Raw genomic sequence first — 23,528 nt, 5'->3', positions numbered from 1 at the left:
TGGCGGCGCCGCCGCGCCTTCTCCCACAACGCCCCGCGCGCCCTTCTTTCTCGAACCCCCCTCCTCCTCCTCCGCGCTGCCTATGACGTCATCCGCGCTCGTAACGGCCGCGCGCGCCCAACGGCTGCTGCGCGGGGCGGGCGSTGAGGGAGGGAGCGCGAGGGCAGAGGTGCGAGGCGCTGGGGCCGCGCTCGGGCACCTCGTGTGTGCGGGAAGGGTGCAGCTGGGCCGAGCACAACGCTTGAGCAGCACTCCAAGCCTCCAAGGCTTAGTGTTGCCCAGCACGGTGGGCCCTTGCCGTGGTTACGGTCGCACAGCCACTGGAAAGAGGTTTAGGGACCTGCAAAGAGGTTACAGGAGGAAACACAAAGTCCCTGTTGCCTCTCAAGCACCTCGGGAGCACACACGCGTTATAGGGTCTGCATCACACCATTACATCTCAGTTGCTGTACCGTTCACACCACAGCAGGAGCTGAAGGACAAGTGCTGTGAAGGCTGCGTTTCTTCCCAGGTTGATGTACTTCCACACCTTCATCTTACATGCATGTTAAATGTAGTGAGAGATCCCTAGTTATATAAGTTTATAAAACAAAAACCAAAAGTTTCACCACAACTCTCAGTGATACTGCAACTATTTCCTTGCAACCTCCTGTTTCTCTGAAGAAGAAACTGGTCAGGAGGCTTTCCTCCCACCACATACCTCTGTTGGGTAGAAGTTGATCCTAGAAATGAAGGCAAATTGAAGAAAATAGGGTTTGGGATGAACGATACTAAAGGTACTGTCAAATACAGCACAAGAGTAAAATCGCATTAGGAATCATCAGAACAGTGACAACTTCATGAAAGAGTGAAGTCTAGACAGGGTATTATGGTGCTTTATTGTCTGAGCACCAATATGCAACTCCGACAGGAGGTACAGGTATGAATCATAAACATGGAACCATGTAGAGGTATATTGTTAAATTATAACATGTCATCAAAGTGGTACACAAATACACATAAAAAGCTCAGCTTACATGTACTTGCCTTCACATGTGACACTGAACAAACCCACTAAGTGGCAGAACAAGAGGAAACAGGAAGACAGGAAAAGGAATCAAAGAGGTAGAACAGGAAGAGAAAGTCATAGATGCCCAAGAGAAACAAAATAAAGTTAGGAGAAAGTGGACTGTCTACTGACTGCAATCAGATAGTTACCGGGGGATCTGTGAAGCCGAGGGAACTGAAGGATTCTTCCAGAATAGTGCTGATCCACATCTTAGAGATGTGGATTTCTAGCAAAAACAGTTGTGATAATTAATACTTCAGAGTTGCAGGTTTTGTGTTTCCCATCTCTATTTAAAAGCACATTCCTCTGACAATTTTATGTTAATGGTTTGTCATTATAGGGTACTTTTGACAGGAAAGTCAGGGAACAGGTCAGGCTAACCATGTGTAATAATACGTGATTGTACAGTAATGTGAAAGGGGAAAAAAAGGAAAGAATTTAAAGGCATTCCTTTATACAAACTACATTTTAAAAATAAGAGTTATGCCTATGGGTAACTATGGGTGCACAAGTTCAGCATTTTCATGAATATGCAAGAGATTTAATTAAAAATAGAACATGTCCTACTTACATAATTATGCAAGGGAACTGATTCAAAGGAACCACTCCTGTCTTTTAAATAAACAATATTCATTGCTTTCTTCCTATCACACATTAGCTTTAAAAGATTTCCTGTAATTAGTTGCTTACCCCAGGGATCTCTGAGCATCCTTATGCAAAGCAACTACTCCAGTTATGACCCTGATTCATAACATGCTGCCTAATGACGAATGCTTGCGATTTCTTGCATAAGCATCATACACTATAAGCTCCCTGGCGCAGGAAGGTTGATTAGCTCAATGAACCAAAGYGTAGGATTACTCCCTTCTGTTTATGGCAAGTAGTAGATGAGCCGAGGCAAAAGACACTCCGTGACTGTCGCTTCTTCCTCAAGCTTCTGCTCGATTGCAAATACCACAGGAGTTTCTCCTCAACTGGATCTTGTTTTTCCTGTCCCATCTACATAGGAATTATACAAGTTCCTCCAGCAGTAAAACTGTATTATTGCCCATATTTCCATCTCCTCTTAGGGAACTAGTTAGGTACTCTGCTTTTAGGTTGAAGTGATCCAGACATGCTGTCTCTAGAATAAGCTTTATCTGCCACAAACAAAGTCACTGTGGTTTTCTGCAGACATCTCAGTGGATATTTAACCCTCCAAACATGTTATTTACGCTGCCAGATTTTTTTCCTCTCCTCCCCATACCCATTTCCTTCCTCTCCCAAAAGGAGGCTTGTAATTCCCAGTGGAAGGAAAAAAATGCAACCTTTTAGGCTAGTGCTTCACAAACCTCTTAATGTTTTGAGGCACAACAGTGTAAAAAATACAGCAAGCTCCAAGTTCAGTTTGACTGACATCCACAGTCAAAGCAAGCCTTTATAGACAGGTTCACTAAATTTACTTAATGCAAAAAGTGTGGGATGTTTTATTTTACCATTGTCATTCCAAAAGTTAATTTTAGATTTAGAGCACCTTCCCTCCTCGAAGGGAGAGACAAAAGTGTTTTAAATCTAATCTAAAGTCTCATCCTAAGTCTGTAAAATCCATGTTTTCATTTTATAAATATGGGTTATCATAAAGCACTAAATTAGAATACATTCAACCACTGCTAAAATACTATGTAAAACTATACCGACAATAATAAATATTGAAATAAGTATTGCCAGATTCAGCAACCTGTTTTTCCTTAATCATGATCATTTGGCAATTGCATAGTTCATAGAAAAAAATCTCATATGGAAAAAAAACAAAAAACAGTGGTTAAGAGTGTCAAGTATGTAATTCCAGACAGTTTTAGTCTAAATAATGCATGGAGAATTACCTCGTTATCATGGGGTTTGGACACTTTGCAGTAAAAGAAATGTATTTTGACATAATTTATTATTAGATGCCAAGTACTTGACAGTAGGGAACCGACTGCTGAACACAGCATACAGCACTAAGTAAAGCGAACGCTGCTCACGATCCCGCTCCCCAAGTTGATAAGCCTCATTTACCTACAGGTGAATTCTCCTTTTTCGGAGCCACAAGGATGTCTAAAAAACCTATAACAAATGAAAGCCGGTGTGCTTTTCCCTGCCCTTTTCTATCCACAGTTAAATAACAAGCAAGTAAAGCATGCACATTGTAACAGATCATTTCATTGCTTAATTTCTGTTCCTTTTTTTAAGCAGAGTAGGATGCTTATTGTGGACATTAACATTTTGCTACCAAATACCAATAACTCTCATCATTTCATAGCTATTATATAGCAATGCTATTATGAAAATCCAAAGGAYGCGGAAAGACTTGAGAAACACTTTCAATTAGCTTTAAAACATTTCTATCATAAAAACAGACAAAAATCTTCAGCTATTTGAGTTAAAGCAACCAGAGGAAGGCAAAAAACTTCTAGATAATTTGCTTGTCAATATTATTATATAAACATAGAGAAAAGAATTTCAGCAATATATTTCTATGTCCTAATTTCCCCTGTGATGTTCAAAGTATTAAATGGGCACAGATTTCTTGAGAATTGTGGCCTGGGCCAAGCCATAATATTCTATGCTGTATGAATACACAGTGCCACTTTTGTCCAAGATATTTTAAACATCAGAATTTCCATCAGTTTAGTTTCCCTCAGAAGCTCTGCATTACCAGCCCTCAGAYGTGCATGCCCACGCTCCATACCCAAGGATAAGGTCCCCACTCCAAGGGGTTGCTCATCTTTCTTCACATGTATTTCACACCAGCAATTTCTGTTCTTGTGGTCGTTCTGCTTCTGCCATACCCACCATTTAATTCAAAGGCGAAGAAGCTTTCTTCCTTGTCTGCCCCCATGATCTGCAGTCAACACCACTTTTGTTAAACTACCCACCAGCATCTTCCCATCGTAGAGAGTATTTCTCCTCCCCATAAATTCTGCACAACTTTGAGTGCTTAAACATCAAGAAACACACTCCAGTGTGACCTCCCCCCTTCTCCTCCTCTACCTTCTCCCTTTTCAGTGAGCTTATCCTCTCTTCTGGGTTGCAGTTGCACATTCAACATTACGACAACGAGGAGTCATTGCTTAGGAGTCACAGATGACATTTACTTTTCTCTCCACTTACCACAGTCACTGAACCATTACAGACATTATCCTAAAGCCTTTATATGAAATCAACATTATCCCCCAATTGGAGGAACATCCTGTTAATCTTAGGTGTTACTAGAGCAAGAACATTGCCTGCATAATACAGTACTTCAAAGTACCTGCATTATTACTACTTATATTCTCCCCTTCCCATCCCCTTCATTAAACACCAGGTGTTTGTCACCTATACAGCTTCTCAGCACTCTGCTGGGGAGGTTTGCTAACTCATCAGGCTTTGCTGCCACATTACTTGCAATGAGATCAGGTAAGGCTCTTACTTTGATAACAGTGGTAATGACTATAGGGATTACTGCATGAGGAAAGAGGATTTGCATTAGATGCTTTTTTTTTTCTCATGAAATTTTCCAGTTTTACTACAAAAATTGCTTTTCCTCTAGTCTTTCAAAAATGCAATGCTAGATTTTGATTTCACTTACACACCAGTGTAAACTTGGATAATTTCATTACTAAGATAATTTCATTACTCTTTTTTTTTTTTGAGAATTTTTGAAAGTCTAAGAATGGTATTTTTTTCTGTTGACACTGGCCAGAGGTGCAGACTGASACATAATCTTGTCTCAGCATGAAGGTAATTGGTGCTTCCTCACAGGGACAGGGAAGATTTATTTGCTCGACTCTCACTATGATGCTGTAGTACATTTATAAAGGAAGAAATATGTGACTTTTCAGATGCTGCCTTTTATTAAAGCTCATGCATATGCCCATCACAAACAATACTAACCTCAGAGRTTATGCGTATGAGACCTTGCCCAAGTGGAAATTTACATTTACTGACAAGCCAGAACTAAGTATCAACAGCACTGCAAATAACCACTTCATTTAGCCATTATTATTATTATTAAACCAACAGACTCTATTGAAAAACCATCAGGTTTCTTGCACTTTGTGCTCAGGAGTCTTGCTCTTTCAGATTGAGAAGACAGATTTTCTCAGCTATTATGGAGACTCATTTTCCATCTACTTTCCACTACTGGAGTTTGCCTTGGTTATGAGGCCATTCAAGCCGAATACGTACTGAGTTGCACTGGATGGGGGAAATTGTGGGGATACAGTTTGTCCTCTTGGAAGAGGAAATGTTTTTGCGGAGTGACAACTGTTTCTGTAGCTTCTATGCCAACAGCCCATTATATCTCTACAGAAAGTGTTCCAGGTATATGCCTGTGGCTAAGCGGATGGTACATGTGGCATGGAGCTGAGAAGGGCAAAGAATCAGTGGAAACTGATGTGCTGGGCATTTTGTTCCTGCTCATCCTGTCTCCTGGGAAATAGGGCAGGTGCAGGATAAGGAGAAATGACCTTATTCCCAGGGTTGGATGTAAATTCTCCCTCAGTGCCTCTCTCTTCCCACAGCAGGGATGACATCATCCTTGAGATCACCCTGTTCCTCCTTTCTCAGTTCTGGATGACATTTATTCCAGCTTCAGATCTAAACTGGTCTCTTATTTGAGTAGTCCTGGATCAGGTCCCTTCGTTTCGAATTTTGGCGCCTTTCTTGAACAGAAGGGCACGTTGGCTTCATAGAGTCTGGCCAGGCCTTGGGAGCCTGTGGATGTCTCAAATGGACAACTCGCCAGGTGATGCTTTGAGTTGTCTAATGGCAAAAAAGAGCAGGGTGCTTTGGAAGCCGACATACACATGCTGGGATGTGCAATATGCCCTCAGGGTGCTCCATAAAAGATCACCCAAGCCTCATTGTAACACATCTCCCAGCCTCCTCCTAAATGGAATAGAGAACACTCACAAAGAAAGAAAAGAGACTCAAGTTTCTGAGAAGAGGAAGCTCTCGCCTGGATTTGTTGCCCTATCCGGATGAGTTTTGTAGACGTTCTTCACTTCCTCTGTTCTGTTCTTCAGTTATTTGAGAACAAATATTTTTAATTAGTTTTTGAATTTTCTGTACACTCTAGCATAAAATAATGTCTTAATATTTAAAATGCTAATTAGATTTTAATAAAAGCTGAAATATCAATACCTTGGTATTGAAACTAATGTGACTTTAACAGGAAACTGAAACTCAATAAACCTTAGGAGAAAGCTGGCAGCAAATGAGATCTATAAAATAGCCCTGAAAGTGAAAGGGCCTGCCTATGCAGTGTTACACTTCTTATTATATGCTCAAGGGCCACAAAGTGCACCATGAACGTGTACCTGAAAGCTCTCGTGACTCACAGACCAGGCTGATGAACAACAGTACCCTCGTTCATCAACACACGGTGCTGACCAGAAACCTGCCCGTTGGGGGGAGCAAATTATCAGCCCCTACATTCTTTTAATTACTGCATAACTACAAGAATGTGGCTGTGATTCTTACTGCAATGCATCGATACAGGAGAAAAGTTCACACATTTGTCATTTCCCATCCCACTTGTTCTGTAACCAAAGACAACTTGGGTGCTGCTTCACCACAGGCATTGCCATTAATTTGACTTGCCCTTCCAAACTGATTGTCTGATTGTGAGCTGTATTGGGTTGTTGTTGTTGCTACTAACAAAGTTCACGCTGTAAATAAGTGAGACTGCTTTTCTAATTTCTGTTCAGATGTATAATAGAACTAAAAGTTGAAATGACAGTATTAATTACATGTTACATTGAATATTGGGTTGGAAGTGGCCATTAAATTATACCTGTAAGATTACAGACTCAAGACAGTAAATAATAAGCCGCTTTGCCGCTTTTAGAAAGACTATGTGAACCTTCTATGCTTCAAAAACCTTAGGAAAATCTTCCTAGGAAAGAAGGTTTTCCCATATGCTTTGTTSAGTGGCTACTCTTAGCCAAATTCTCTGGCAATCAGCCTGTTTYACCCCATCCTGGGACCACCAACTAGTTCAATTCAACTCAGGGCTGCGACACTGTGGTAACTGTTAGGAGTGCTCAGCTCCTGGTGCCGTGCCAAACATGCCCCTTTTTCCCAATGTAGAAAAAAAAAAAGACCAAGGAAGAAGCACCAGAGGAGCACAGCAAAGGAATTAATTCTGAATTATCTCTTGTCAGTTAAAACAGCTCTACAATGTCCTCTGGCAGAGCTGTTTTCTCTTTGAAGTGAGTCGCTGTCTCATTTGACACAAATTGGCACCTGTGGCTGTTTACTCATCTCATAGTCAGCTTAGTATTTTGCACTTTTTTTTTTTCCTAGTGGAAATTTTTATAAGGCGTGAGGAAAATGGAGGTGTTCTGTGATATGAGGAATGAAATATTATTTTGCTAAGTGTAAGAGACATTCAAACGTATTTTCTTCCAATGAATGCATTCTATATTAATTAGAACTTACTTTCCATTTTCTTTTTCAGTCCTCCTTCCATTCTGGAAGCTTTTTTTTTTCTACTTAAATATTTATAGTGTCTACAGCCATTGAAGTCAGAACTCTTTTGACATGGTTTGTTGCAGAATATTTATGCAGTGACACATCATCTATGTTAACACACCRGAATAATGATAAAACAGTTGGAAAGCAATCAAGGGAGTAGATTAATCTCTTGAAATCTGCAATTCACTTCATGGATTTTCCTTCCAACACAGACTTGCCTACAAAATCTGTTTTGCAAAACATAAGAAGCAAAAGGAAGAATCTAGACTTCTAATTATTCAAATCCTTCTAGGATGAAAATCCGTGACTTTCAAGAAACCCTTCAGAAACAGCCAGTGCGTGTCCCACATTGATCTTCATGTGAACGACATTGCAGGGCAGGGCTTTATTACAGAGGCAAAGCTGGAAGCCATCACCAGGCAGCTCTTTCCACTGAGGTAGGAAGAGCGATGGGAGTTTCTCCCGACTGGGAAGCTCCCGCGCGCGGGCTCGCACACGCAGCCAGCTCCGCAGCGCGCTGCCCCGGCGGGTTTCGGAGGCGGTGCCGTGAGCGKGCGCTGCTGCCAGGCAGCAGGTCCTCGCTGCCAAGGGGGCTGCCTGCAAATCCTGCCAGTCCTGGTCCATCTAAGCAGCCTCAGGGCTGCTCTGGTTTATGCTGAGCGCTAATGGCCCCTGGCAGCCTCAGCATCAAATGATGCATTCAGTCTCCTTGCAAACGCTGCCCGTCCCAGCCCCAGCCTAAGCACACCTTGTTCTAGCAGCAAGAACCTGCGTACACCAGAAAACAAGATATTGCATCTTTCCCTTCAAAAAGTAAGTGACTTGACTCCACGAGCATCTGCTTTGTAAGACTTACTTTGTAAGTAAGACAAAATAAGCTTTCYGGAACAGGAACCACATCCTATGGAGCATTTACATTAATTTACCTTCTGCACCTCTCCATTTGCTTTGGATCCCGGGTAAGAGTACAAAATACTACTTCTCTTGAATAGAGTATCACCTAAAAAGGAACCATGGGAATGTTAACCCTTAGTATTTCTACCAGCAGTACTGCTTTTGCTCTTCCACAGCACCTGCTACTTGAGASAATTAATCAGCTAAGTCTCACAATGCATGGGTGAATGTTGCAGCCCATTAATGAATGTAAAGTTAAGGCACAAAAGTGATTTATACAATAATGAATATTAATAACTGTGCTTTTTAACATCATTACATTTCATATACTAAAAACTGTCTTTAATAAAACTAATGAAGGAAAACATTTCTCTTATTCTTTTTGAGGAATGAAGCTGAATATTCATTGAGTGGATTATTGTTCTGATTACAGCAATCAATGGATATCAATTTTAATATGAAAATGGTATTAATACATATTACACTTCCAGGCACATATTATTCCTTCCTGCAAGCATTTCAATGTCCCAGTCTTTATGCAAAAAAAGGGCCACTGGGTCCTGTTCAGAATGTAAATTAATTTTTTTTTTTTACACTAAATCTGATTGCCCTGTATGGTTATACCTGCTTAGACAACATCATTGTTTAGAGCGAGTGGAGGCTGAAAACAGGAATCAGGCAACGGTCCCCTTAAAACCAAAAAGGGACCAAAAGGACCCAAAAGCTTTAGGTTTCTAAATGACAAATCTGACTTTGGAACTGTTTTCTTATTTTCATTTAAACATAGAAGGTTTAACTGAAGAAGAAATCCTCAGTAGTTACTACCACCACTTTCAAAACTCCTAATAAAATTGAAAAATGCATTTTATTTCAAATTGAGTGGTGCAGATTCTTCTCTATTAATCCCACATACTGGTGCTACAATGACTTCAAACCAACCTTTAGTTAGTCTGCCTTTCAACTCCCATTTGACACTTCCTTCTTCTCTGTTAAAATTAGTGTTTCAGTGCAGAAGTTCAATGAACAGCAAATATATATATATATTCTAAGCACATTAGCATTTCTCATGCTAATTCAAACCATCTGAAGTTATTTGAATAATATCASGATTCTGTTGCTTTATTATGCTCTTAGAGAGGAGATGGATTAAAAAGGCATATGCTGACACTACTAAATACGAAATAGTGCTTGTTCCTTCTGACAGGATTAGCTAAATACCTAAATGATAAGCATTTTTCCTATACTCAGAAAATGGCACAGAGAAGTTGCTCTTTCATCTATTTTAGTCATTTCCATCACTGTAGCCAACCTTTGTATACATAAAAAAATTATTTTCAGTAGTCTGAGGGAGCTCCTAATTCTTGCTTTGATGCATAAAAGACTCGTGATCAATAATAACTAAAAGCACCTGGCATTACTACAGATGCTCTGAGTCAAGAAAAGAACACCAAAATTAATTAAAATTAATGCGACTACATGCAGCGCCAGCAAAAATGATGGGGCCTTTGGCTGTTCAGAAAATATAACCGCCTTAGTAAGTGCATGTAGTTTTAGTAATGAGACTCAAAATTTCTTTCCAACTGCCAAGAGGATTTTACAGCTGTCATTTTGTTGCTMAAATGCTCCTATTTGCATTTCCACAATCAGCATGAGGCCCAGATGCAGGGGAAGATTTGAACAGGGATTTGAAGTAATTTCACAGCCATGGTGRGTTGAGTGAAGTGCAATCCTCATCTCAAACCCACATTCCTGTGTCTTGCCTCACACCACCAGCAGTGCTCAACCACCTGCACGATGAAGCACATCGATCCTACTGCATTCYACCATTCCTTTCCTTGGATTAGTTCTAGTAATGGCTACTTTTCTGGATCTGATTCAGCTGGCAACACAGAAATRTCTGTGTTAATACAAGTGGACAGCTCAGAAAAGATGAAACTGCTTTTTCTAATTGGTCTCTACTTAAAGCATACATGAAACCATACCTWAGGGACCTTGCATATAGGCTGTCAAAAGGTGCAAGTATCACTCAGTTCACTGTGGTTCTCATCAACTTGTTAAAGCTATTTTTGTATTYTATCCAATCATTTTTTAAAGTTTAACACTGAGATTATTTAATAAAGCATGTACCCACACTGGTAAAAGCTTAGGTCCTGTAAGATATGATATAAAGTAAAGTCCTGGAGAATCACATCACACACCCACAATAGTTATTTCAATAATTTACTTTTCCCAAGTAACTATAGCATTTGAAAACTTAAAAATATATACCCACTTATTTTACAATATTGATACAGTAGATAACCAGTATTTCTAAGAAAATACTATTTTTGAATGTTATCTCAGAAAACATATTATGAATGTTTTTATTCAGTGATCAACAAAATCATCATTGTATCAATGATATCCATCAATGTAATCCATTATTATAAAATTAAAGTTTATTTTATTTTGCAAAGGAATTGTTACAATTCATTATTACAAACCTCTTTCTTTACTCCAACTGAAAAAGACTAAAAATAAATCATGTCATGCTTAGATATGAAACAGGTCAATTGCCACTGACCTGACATTTCCAAAATCAGAACCTTCCCTACAAAATGACTTCAGGGCAAGATGCTTTGTTTGAAAACATGCATCATTCTTGTGTTTTTTTAAACAGAACGAGCTTAATAGGCACTGTATCAAAAGACCAATGTATTTAATCGCATAAAATGGAACTTTTAAAAGGACAGATACAAGGCTGTAGTAAGATTTYGCTTAAAATCAATATTTATCTAAGTGATAGCGGTTGCCTCCTTCAAGGCTAGAAAATCTTCCTCACACAACTTGCTTGAGTGCTTTAAAAAAAACTGGTGAAACAGTAGAAATCACTGCTTATTAGTACAAATATACAGCCAAGTATCAGTTTCCTCTTCCATCAAGATTTTAAGTGCACCTACTTTACTGCTCTCCAGCTAAATATCTTTACCAAAGAGGTTTGAGGAACTCTTGTCCAAGGGGCATCAATTTCTTCCAAAGAAAACAAAATTATTTAAGAAGATTCTACTGCCGTAGTCATTTACATGAAACCATTTCTCAAGTATTCCTTAGCAATGGGATTTAATCACACTGAAAGATGAACAATGCAAAATCACGTAGAGTCTATGCAGATTCACAAATCATACTTAGTCCTTCAGCACTAACGTATTTACATGATCACATTGTATTAGTGAGGATAGCTACTGTTGCAGAACACCTTTTATATTCTTGTACAGTTGTCACTTTTTTTTAAAAAAAGTGCATTTTTTGTATCGAAAAAAGATATTTTCAGAATAAAAAAAGGTAATATAAATAGTGGTTATAAGTTAAGAACAGTGTCAATTTTCATTTACATAGTCTAACAGATCAAGGTAGTTATTGCATTAGACATTCAGGTTCTGAACATCACTATAGGTAACAAATGAGCAGACCTAGTTACAGTACCATATTCTTCACGGAGCTGTGATGACTAATTTCCAAGATTTTTCTTTTTCCAGCGAAGCCACCTCAGAGCTCTCTCCAGGGCTACTTGTCCCATGAGGAATGTGATAGCAAAATTACGTTTATACCAATCTCTAGTATTCGAAAGACAGGAAAATAACAAATGCACAAAACAAGAACAGGAGAAAGGCACATGATTATATCAAAATATCCATTGGCATTGAGAAATGACAATTCAATGAYGACACTATTTTTTTCTCCATTCTCTATGGCAACATTTTTCCTGCCTAATTAGTACTAAATAACCCATGGAAATGACTATTTTTTTTTCTATTATGTAGCCGGCTAGACAGAATCAGTGGATTAGTCATGTAAAGCAAAATATCCATGTCTGCAAACAGATGATGTGCAGACTGTAAGGCTACAACCATTCAGAGCTCAACTGYAAAAAATTTAAAAAGGAGTAATATTATGATAAATTATATTTGAATTTAGGTAAGCTAAAATCACCATAACCAAATCAGGTATTTCAGAAATAAAGGTGGTTGCAAAGCCATGCTGGTAATACAGTGCTGTGTCATGGTAAGATTAACTGTGTATATATGAAGATGTATGTGTCAGAAAGGATACGGTTGCTATCCATTAAGTGGAGAAAATATAATCACACTTCAAAGACTAACTTATATAACCTGAAACCATATGGCAAACATATGTTTTCTATTTCAGTCTGTTTTAAAAATGGTGTTCTTAATATTTCTAAAGTTAGAGTCTTCCTATCTTTAAATTGTTATAATGAAGCATACATGATTTTTGGAATCAAATCAAGATATAGGTACGAATCTATATCAGTCTTTTACCTCTGAGGGCTTGTTTCAGTCATGTCCTTCTAGTTTCCAATAAGCCCCCCATCCATTTTGTAAAATGCTGTACAAGAAGCAACAGAATATGCTTTTTGTGGAACTAGCAGGGAATGCTAGACAGGGAATTAGGTCAATGGGRAACCTTTCATGTGTAGAGCTAATATAACCCAAGGCACAAGCCTCCCATAAGGRCAGGATCCAGAATCATGTTGACAAGCAGCACAGAGCTACCCGCCAAAAAGTCATGTTAAATCAAAATACCGTGCTGACATTGCCACTGTTCTTTCCCATTTCTCGTCTCATTTTTTTTTTTCCTTCTTTAATTTTTATTCTCATTTTCTAGCCAGACAGTGTTTCCAGTCCAAATTCTCTAGAACATGCACTCACGGAGTCTTTAAAGAGTCAATGCCTCAATTTAACTACACTTTGGAAATTACACTTCCATAGCCCGTTTTCAGGCCAGTTGACAACACTGGGGAAGAACATATAAGCTAAAYGCATAAACTCTTTTTTTGGGATATATGACTCCTCAAAAGCCTTCTGGCTACAATATCTCTGCGTACAACAAGCTCTTCTGTTTTCAAGGCTGTGCTCCTACACTTTTTAACTGCAATGATGCAACTGGCACTACCCAATTTTATGAACAAGGCAGCAACTGGGTAGGGGGAGGATGAATGGACAGACAGACCATTCGTCTGGCCTGCCATTCATCAGGAACCATTCATCAGGAACAAGCAATACAGCCCCAACTCTCTTAGCTGAATCATATCAAGACAGGACATCAGCCCGAGTTCACAGAACCACAAAATGACTGAGGGTGGAAGGGACCTCCAGAGATATCTAGCCCAACCACCTGCACCACGATGGCCTCTGATGGACAGTTCTGAGATGGAACTATTTGCTTTCTCAGCCATCAGTTGATGTAACGTAGAATCTCAGTCTTTTTGAAATCTCAGTTGTTTTACTGATATATTAATCAGTTTCATTTAACAATACAAAAAGGCCTGTGCCATAAAATAAATAACTGTGCCTGACTATGTCTCATTAAAGTCTCTGGAAAGAAGAACATCAGTTCTGCCTTTCCTCAAACACAGATAGTAGAAGAACCCAAATCATACTGCCTAAGTTTGTCAAGGGCTAATAGCATCTTTTTTTTTTCCCCAAATCTTTCTACAAATTCTAAAATGATAGCTTTAGATGCTATTTTAACAATTAGGGCAACAACAATTCATTTTTTTTCTGTTTGATCTTATGCCATTCACTTCAGCAAGAAAATCATCTACCTACCTGTTATAACGCATATGCTTTCTAAAGTTTTTACTTAAGAAATCCTTGTAGAAGTCAGCCATTTCTTCTGCATTCAGYGTTGTTCTTTGACCTGTAAATAATTTTTAGCATTACTTTGTCAAGATAAGTCTTGTGATTAAAACACTGCATTCAGAGGCAGGAAAGCTAGGTCTGGTTCCTTGTTCCTGCAGACTTCTTCTGTAACCCCGAAGAAGCTAGTAATTTTCTATCTCACTTTTTWAAAAATCTATCTACGGAAGACAGCAGATTAAAATTTTTGACCATATTGAAAYTGGCATGACAACCCTTAAGGCATTTTTTGCTTCTGAAGGTGCCAATGTTATCAGGTCTTCAATTATTTAGCGAGCTAGTGATCCCCTAACAAAGGGAAATAATGTAGTGGTATCTACACTCTAAATAAAATTTCTCTCTCAGAGGGATGAAGTCTAAGCAGCCCCAGGAGAGCACTCCCACTAACTTGAACTCCCTCCCACAGAAGTCAATAAATGCATAAGGAACACCAAGAACACCACCATCAAAACACTCCCAAGTCCGAGACAGGGCAGCACAATTCTTCCTATTGCTTTTGTTAAATTCAGAGGGTATTTCTATCAGAGGGTATATATATACGCTCCAAGAGTATTTGTATCAGAGGGTATATGCTCTAAGTCATCTGATTTATTAACAACGGGGAAGACAACTCTCCTGTAGAAGGAGAAGTTGAAGAGAGGTCCTGAAAATATATACTTGAATAATATATATTAAAATAAAATAAAAGTATATAAAAGATATATATATATGCACTCATATTTACAGCAGAATATAAGAGAAAATGGATTCTCTCTACAGACGGTGATGGAAGATCTGCAGCTATAGCATAGAAGCAGGAGCCAGAGAACCAGATGATACCTTGATCTCTGCCAAATAATTCCTATATGAACTTTCAGGCACTTTTGGTATTTCCAAAATTAGAATCAAATCTGAATGTCCCAGGGGACAGGGACAGGGTAAGAGAGACAAAAACTGAGAGATTCAACTTGGTGGAGTTCCAAAATTCACTTTAAAGCTCCTGAGATTTATCATCAAAATGTAAATTATTGATCAGGAATACATGAATATTTCCAAAACKAAAACATTACAATGGATTAGCTTTCTGTGAGATAAACTCATAAGACTATTTGAAGGCTGCCTGCTTAACAGCTTTACAGTAATTATGCCTCTCTGTTATGAGCAGAGCAGTCTTCAAGTATATATCATCACTATTGTTCCAACTGTACATACATATAGGTTACTACTAAGAGTTAAACGCACATACCTATCAATGTCTTGTGATTTCAGTGAAAATTTCAAAACCAGTAGACASTGGATAGCATTAATTTTGTCCCAGTATCACCCATCACTAGACCCATTTGGTAGAACAAAACCAATTACACCAACATATGCACCAAACACCATTTTTAAGGAATGTACAAATTTATTCTTTTTTCTTTTGCTTCTAAGGAGGTAGAAARAAAAAGCTTAAAAAACAAAACATCAACATAAAATAACCTTTTCCTTCATAACACAAAATTAAATTAAAAAGCTTTCTCAACTTTCACAACCTGATCAYTGGGATCATAAATAAAAGTGAAACACAATGGTGTGTGACATACTGAACATCAGAGCATATGTTCTATTAAACAGATCTTTATGAACAAAATGTTCAAGCTCATACCACAATGGCCATCTCACTGTATTATGAGGACATCTTGTTTTCAGTTTCACATAATGCATTAGAGGCAAATATTTTACAGCAGCTATCCTAGGGCAAAGAGGGCGAGAGAACAGCAGCTGCTGCCTCCTCAAAAGCTGTCTTATTTTCCCCTCAAGGAAAAAACGCTCTATGCGTTGTACATATTATGCACCTGAGGCTGAAGAGCAGGAATATACCCACCCAGCCATAACATGCACTTGGGGCAAAGAGGGCATGTTTAGCTGAGCTAAGTTATTGGGGTGATGTGGTGTGAAAGTAAAAAACAACCTCAGAAAAACCTTAGCTACAGAATGACTGAAGTACTTGGCTAAGGATGGCTAAGGATTTCAGCACATTCCCTCCAGTGGAGGGCGTGGGAGAAACTACGCAGAAAATCCAACCTGCACAGCTTTTAAGAGCTCCTTTGCTAACGCTCATGAAAACACTTCCAAGTCCTGTTGCTTGTGTACTACTTGCAGCAGGACACAAGCAGCATAAACTAGCAGAAATCAAGGGCAAACAGAATTAAGAATGCATCCTAAACTATATAAAAGAAAAAGAGGTCACTAACCTGTTTCATCTTTCACTTTCAGACCTTTGGCTTTCAGTCTTGAGTAAATAAATTCTTCTTTTTCCTAAAATATGTTTTCCCATATTAGAACTTAATGCCTTGAAGTCCTTGAAGTTAACCATTGCATTTAATGACACGCCAGCTTAGTGCTTAATACCATCCAAAACACTCACAGTACTCATCGTTCTTGGAGATGTCAATAAAACATCTTCCTGAATCCAGTAATTAAACCAATAATTTTATTGCTTAGATGTTAGCTGTGTGCATCAATTACTTCATACAAGTCTTCTACTAAAACATATGCAACTTATTTTCAGAAGTTACAGCCAAGCTTCAGTATCATTTTGCAGGATCCAAGTCTTGCAAAGTTTTACAAAAGACAAATTTCTATGACGACTGACTCTGTATCTTARAATTTGAGTACACTGAAAAACATGCAATCCCTAAAAAGTGAGCTTATGAAGATGGAAAAAAGAATAATTATTTGTAAAAATGTGAATTAATTCAAAAAGCAGCTCTGTGCAACTTAAAAAAAAAATAAAAAAAATACTTCATTTACTCCGAGATCTCTCTAAGTTTTGGGACAATATGATGGTCAAAGATCATCATGAGTGATGGTGTATGTACTATCACTAACATTCCAGCAGAATTCAGTGTCTCCTTATCAATGGCTCAATCTAGTTAAAAGAAAGACCAAGACTAATAATGTCCCCACTTTTAGCCTTGTTAGGGCTACACTGTCAGCGCAACGGGACACATCCCTCATCCTTGGTGATCTTACCTATACTCCTTTATTCCCTACAGCTCTCATGATAGCACGAAAAAAGCTGCAGGATCATTTACAACAGCAGCCTTAGTCACGTATTATAGTCCTGTACGTATGGCTGGTTACAATTTAATAATTTCAGTGCAAGAAAAGGAAACAGTAAACAGCCTTTCATACAGTAAGCAGCAGTAAAACACASAAGCTCTCTAGTTTTGCCAGTCATCCTAAACTGAGGATAAAACTGAGGGCAAAAGGAATTTCTCCAAGAAAAACATGACTGAGCCTAGAGAAATAAGTGGTATCAAGTAAGAGCGGTAAGGAACTGCRGCAGAATCTGGAGGTGCTGACGAGGTGGTTCCGAGCAGGCGGCCGCTCGGGATGGCGCCGCGGGGCGCGCAGCCCAAGGTGACCCCGCAGCCGGGCCGCCCATCCCTTGGGGCGCAGGGCGGCGGTGCCACGGGCTCGCGGGGAGCCCGGGCCTCGCGGGGCGCTCACCTGCTGGAAGGCCACGTTCTGCTGCGCCCAGAAGCGCTGGTTCCAGGCCTGCGTGTCCTGCCGCAGCTCGCGCAGCCGCCGCTCCCGGCGCGACTCGTCGGGCGGCACGTGGAACACGATGGGCCGCAGGTTGGAGCGCCGGTCGGGGGGGCCGATCCAGTCGCTGCGGGAGTGCGGGGGCGGGCGGAAAGCCGGGACCTTGGAAAGGCACAAAGCGGGGAATCAGGAGCCCCGGGCGCCGCGGGAGGGACCCCGGCGAGGCCAGGGCCCCTCCGCGCTGATTGACCCCCCGCAAAATACAGCGCGGGGACCTTTAGCTCCCCYATCTGCCGCGAACCATATTAAGAGYTAAATAACTCTTTAAAACCTGTTTTTTTGGCTCTTTCACGGCACTCACGTTGCAGCCCGGGAGGCTCCGCTCTGCAGCCCCGAGCGCCGCTGCCTCCTCGCCCGCGCCCCAGGGCAGCGCGCCCGGCCCGGGAGCCGCCCGCCGCCCCGCGCCGCTTTACGCGGCTTCTCCCCGCACGGTTCTACGCGGCTTTACCCCCTTCTCGGGCCGCTCGGCGGCCGCGCCGCCRCCGCCGCCTCGCGCCGCGCAGAGGCAGCGCCGCCCGCCCGCCGCCCCGGCGGCCGCCCTGGCGGCCATGGCCGCCCGCCGCTTTACGGCAGCGTCGCGGAGGGAGGCGCGGCCGAGGCCCCGCGCCGGGGCTGGCGGAGCGGAGCGGGGCGGAGCGGAGCGCGGCGCGGCGAGGCGGGGCGTGCGGCGCCCGGCCCGTGGCGCAGCGGCGGGCAGCGGGCCGCGCGGCCGAGCAGGTGAGGCGGCCGGGCCGGGCTGGGTGGGCGCCGCGGGGAGCAGGGGGAGGCTCCTCCGGTGCCCCCGCCGCCTCCCCGGGCCCGCGCGGCGGCAGCAACGGCCCTTTATGATCCGCGGGCGCCGCCTGGCTCCCCCCCCCCGCCCCGTTCGGGGCGCGCGGGCGGCAGCGCCTGAGGAGCGGGGCGGGAGCCGCCGTCCTGCGGGGCCTGTGCGGGGACGGGGCGGCCCCGGCGGGACAGGCTGGAGCGGCGCGGCCGGCGCTGCGAGCTGGCGGCAGAGCGCGGGGTCACCCGCCGTGCGGCCCGAGCCGGGGTCCCCCCGCGGCGCCCGGCCCGCCGGCAGCGGGACCGCCCGTGCAGCGCCGCGAAACGGCCCCGCGGCTTTTCACTAACCCCCTCCCTGCCCCTCAGCTCCAGCGAAGGCGGCTGCGGGAAGAGCATGGACATGGGTAACCAACACCCCGCCATCAAACGGTTGCACGAAATACAGAAGGAGGTCAAGGAGATCGAGCAGCAGGTTGCCGTCTTCAGCGGTTTGCCGTCCGACAAGGATTACAAGAATTTGGAAAGGAGACTCACTAAGCAGCTCTTTGAAATCGACTCTGTGGACACGGAAGGGAAAGGGGATGTTCAGCAAGCCAGGAAGCGCGCGGCGCAGGAAACGGAGAGGCTGCTCAAGGAGCTGGAGCAAATCGCCAACCATCCCCGCAGGCTGGAAATAGAGGCTATCTTCAAGGAAGCGCAGATGCTCGTGGAGCGTGAGATTACCCCCTTCTACAAAGGAGGCAACCTCATAAGCGAGGAGTTTGAGGAGGGCATTCAGGACGTCATATTGAGGCTCACTCAGGTGAAAACTGGGGGGAAAATCTCCTTACGCAAAGCGAGGTATCGCACTCTGACCAAAGTATGTGCCGTTCAGGAGATTATAGAAAGCTGTGTAAAGCAGCAACTGTCGCTGCCACTCTCTAATGATGCGCATCCCTCTGTCTCCAAAATTAACTCTGTGATGTGCGATGTGAACAAAGCTAGAGGAACCCTCATTGCCCTGCTAATGGGAGTGAATAGTAATGATACCTGCAGGCACTTGTCCTGTGTGCTCACAGGCTTGATCGCTGATTTGGATGCTTTAGATGTCTGTGGTCGCACGGAAATAAGAAATTACAGAAAGGAAGTAGTTGAAGAGATCAATAAGCTACAGAAGTACCTGGACTCGGAAGAGGAAGCAAAGTCTACTCATGCTTATGATTTGGCCCAAAATCAGTCCATTCTTAAAATAGAAGAAATCCGCAAGAAAATGAAGGAAGTTAATTCACTGCTTTTAAAAACAGAGAACGCTTCTGACTTGTATTTGGGATCCAAAGCAGAACTGCAGGGATTAATTGCCCAGTTAGATGAAGTCAGTCCAGAGAAAAACCCGTGTATTAGAGAAGCCAGGAGAAGAGCAGTAATAGAAGTGCAAACTCTCATAACCTATATTGATTTAAAGGAAGCACTTGGAAAAAGGCAAATATATCGTGAGCAAACAGCTGCTGAACATCAGTCTCATAAAGCAGTTTGGAGCATTCTTGGAAACTTGTCTCAAATTCAGCAGGAGGTGATTTCATTTGATGGAAACAGAACGGATAAAAATTACATGAGACTGGAGGAGCTTCTCACAAAGCAACTTCTAGCACTTGACGCTGTTGATCCGCAAGGTGATGAGCGTGTTAAGGCTGCCAGAAAGCAAGCAGTAAAGCTTGCACAGAATATTCTCTACTATCTGGACATGAAAACAGATGAATGGGAGTACTGAAGCAGCAGGAGATACCTTTCTTTTTGCCTCTGGCACTTTCTGCAGACTGATAGTCCCGCTGATAGCCAGCACGTGGCTGAAGGTGGTGGTGTGTGTTTGCTTAAACCGTGGCGATTGCATAAGAGTTTGGCTTGGCCGTATGTCTGCTCTCCCACGCACTTACCCACTTGCCATGGCAACTGTCAGGACAGTCTTCAGCAATTCTGGTCATTGCCATCAAGCAAAGAAGTGCGATTCTYGTAAGGAATAACTTAATCCCGGATCAGACAGCTTCTCTCTGTTTTTTGTTGTGAAAATCCGGTGCAGTGTTTAGAGAATGCAGCTCTTGCAAAGACGCAGGGACTTCCTTATGGGACAAGACTGGCAAAACTGCTTGAGGAAGAGTGGATGTGAAAATGAGCGTTTAAGCATAAGGCTGCATCCAGCAAGTTCAGAGAAGTCTTGGTGTGCTCTTAATGTGTTGTTGAGGGGGAAAGTATTAAATGCAAGAAAAAAAAATTGCTGACTTTTGCATCATACTTTATTCCATCCAGCACAGCTTTCTGGGTTTTTAGCTTTCTTAGCAGAACTATAATGCCTACTTCACATTAGCTTTTGCACAAGCAAAGCCTATTATACCTGGTTTTGTGGTTATGTCTGTTTTGTCCCCTTCTGTTTGCAAATCCACTTTTTTTTTTCTCCCTTGTCTTGATGGATCCTCCCTCAAATTCTTGCTTTGAGGTAAATGAGACCTGAAGAGGAAAATCTGATTACATAAACAGGACTTTTTTGGGCTTAAACCRTCGAAAACTGCACTGAACTTTCTATAGTGACTAATTAGATGTCTTTTTAAACTCCGCTGTTAGATCTGTTTTTGACTAACCTTTTAACATTTGATGAAAAAAATAGTCTCCCTGATACGAATGAGCATTTCGGAATTATTTTTATAAAATTAGGTAGCTATAAAAATGTCCCTAATGACTTAAATGTGTGTTACATATTTCATAAGGTCAGGTGTGGCTTCAAGCACGGCTTGCACAGGACCTGTGGCAGATGTCTCTCTTAGTAACTCATGACTTAATTGTTYAGTAGCTTAGTAAATAAGCTTGCTTATACTGCTGGGTAGGTCTCCCGTTTTATTTGTGGCTGCTAATATCGATAACATTTCTGCAACAGCACGTTCTTTGGCTTTTTTGGGAGCATGGCATTAAAATGAAGGAGCAAATCCATATATATTTAGTCATGGATATTTTGCATTTAAGTCTTTCATTTTGAATTTATAAATACTGTGGTGTAGATGATGATTTCCACTACTGTAAGGAGTATAAACAATTTTGGATGCTAAATTAAAACTATTTTTAGATATATTTGTAATTGCTTAGAGGAGATAATACTTTCTATGAGAGACAAGTGCCTTTATGACACCACTGACTTGCACCCCATATCTAGACATAGAAGCTGTTGACTAATGTTGATGGAGCTATAATCTCTACCTGCTAGATTTATCCTATATGTAATTCTACTACGATATATGCCAAGTTAACATAATACAATAGGTGACAGTTCTTCGGAGACTCAACAAACAGTCACCAATTTGGAAAATCCTGGTTCTTTTTGAAAATGAACGTATTGATGTGCAGATTGGGGACTTTGCGCAAGCCTTTTTTTGCCTGTTACTACAAGAAAAGGAGAATATTCAGTCTGTAATGGGCTTTCAGGTGTTGATACACGGCTGTGTAACTTCAGAGTATGAAAATATTTCTGTTTGTGTTTGTATTTCTAGAGAGGCCCACATTTCTAGAAAGGCCAATGTGTAAGGTTAGTGTAATTTTGATTAACTTAATAGAGTTCAGTAGCAGTCTGTCATGTGGGTTAAGCTTTTTTGTTTCCATTATTCTGCAGTCTAATCAATTGAGCATTTAAAATTTATGGTAAAACGCTCATCTGGAATGGGATTAATTTGCAGTTTTTGCATGAATGAAAATAGTAAACTAAATAGGCTAAAACAAAAGAATGTGGATATTTAGAGAAAACTTGCTTTTGGACTGAATGTAATTTTCCTGTTTCGTATCCAAAAACTGAGGGGCACACAACTCTCTTCTTTCTGATGTGGTAGGCTAAAATAGTTGGCAAACTGTAAATGGACCAAGTTGCAAAAGCCTGCTTTTTAGTACAAGAATTAAAGATATATTAACTTTTTGTGGGCTGTGTGATATGCCTTGGAGCAAAAGAAATGAGTGGGTATTTTTGAGAGAGGTAGTTGTACATCAAGATTTATTGTTAATTGTTCTGCTTTTTGAAGTAGTTTGTTAGTGTTTTTATTGTTTACCACTCAAAATGTTCTTTCTGTTACAGCTGCAAACTTTGTTACGGGTGAAAACTTCTGTTCAATATGGAAATTATTGTATGTGGTCTTTATGGTGTTTATGTCTTGATTTATTGCTGTGTATGATAGGCGTTTGTATATACAAATTTAAGAATAAATATTGCAGTGTTATTCTCCTGATTATTAATTAAAAAAATCTTATTATGTTGTACTAGGTATTCATCGAATGTTATGCCCTGTTGCCTTTCTCTCTTTATTTTTGAATGTGTGTTTCAGAATGTAAATCGCTTTCCTCCTAGTAAAATTATTTTTACTAAAAAATAAACATAAAACTTTCTTTCCTTTCTTCAAACTTTGTTTTTTTTTTACTGCTGTATTCATGAAAATAAAGCTCTTTGTGGAAAACACTCCTCCTTGCTATATGTGGTGTCTTTGGGTTTCTTTGCATTCAACCTGGCATTAACGTAATCCCTGCAATCATCATTTGCATTTTTCATTCTTCAGGGGTAGCTTTGCATACGCCGGGCTTCAGTCCAAAGATCACTGCAGAAAGACATAAAGCTGTTTAGCATTTGCCAGGTGCATTGAAGGAGACTCTCTCAGGCTGGTGACAGTGAGGGTGAGAAGTCTCCTGCTTTGCTTTAGTGCAAAGTCAGCTTGGGTCAGTTTTGAGGCCCCTCTGAAGGAGCTGAGTCCRCCTGTTTTCAGGCTGTAGATGAGGCACATTCACACGATACGGCTCATTCTGGCTTCAGAAGACGCGCTGAGCCAAATTACCTGCTGCCGAGAACCAGAAGTTGTATTTCTGCCCGCAGAGCTGCTGGTTTTGTGCTGCCTGCTGCTTGGTGAGCCCCTATGAGTGATTCAACTGAATAAACCACAGGAAATAAACTTAGAAAACATGCTCAGGAAGAAAAAGGGAGAAGGAAGGGAGGGTAAAGTCTTCCACGGTTTTAATGAATCGAAGCCTGGTGGGGGACAGAGCTCATGCAAAATGAGTGGGTTGGCTGTAGGTTTGGGAAC

The 23,528-nt window shown here is 41.4% G+C and overlaps 2 protein-coding genes across 2 annotated transcripts; one reads left to right on the top strand and one right to left on the bottom strand.

Moving 5' to 3' along the window:
* Nucleotides 1-11,002: 11,002 nt before the first annotated feature.
* Nucleotides 11,003-18,241, bottom strand: APOPT1 (apoptogenic 1, mitochondrial). Its single transcript, XM_026048624.1, has 5 exons — nt 18,140-18,241; nt 17,596-17,793; nt 16,335-16,398; nt 14,032-14,122; nt 11,003-12,018 (listed from the first exon to the last, which is right to left on the bottom strand). The coding sequence occupies exons 1-5, from the start codon at nt 18,239-18,241 to the stop codon at nt 11,913-11,915; spliced, it is 561 nt and encodes a 186-aa protein (XP_025904409.1). The 3' UTR covers nt 11,003-11,912.
* A 151-nt stretch (nt 18,242-18,392) lies between these two features.
* On the top strand, nt 18,393-22,584 carry BAG5 (BCL2 associated athanogene 5). The gene is made up of 2 exons (XM_026048653.1): nt 18,393-18,408; nt 18,820-22,584. Exon 2 carries the CDS (start codon nt 18,848-18,850, stop codon nt 20,198-20,200), a length of 1,353 nt encoding a protein of 450 aa, XP_025904438.1. The 5' UTR covers nt 18,393-18,408; nt 18,820-18,847; the 3' UTR covers nt 20,201-22,584.
* Nucleotides 22,585-23,528: the final 944 nt, after the last annotated feature.

The sequence above is a fragment of the Nothoprocta perdicaria genome, unplaced genomic scaffold (genome assembly GCF_003342845.1).
Source record: "Nothoprocta perdicaria isolate Ctin4 unplaced genomic scaffold, notPer1 scaffold_56, whole genome shotgun sequence".
Lineage (NCBI taxonomy): Eukaryota > Metazoa > Chordata > Aves > Tinamiformes > Tinamidae > Nothoprocta > Nothoprocta perdicaria.
This window is presented reverse-complemented; position numbering and strand designations above follow the sequence as displayed.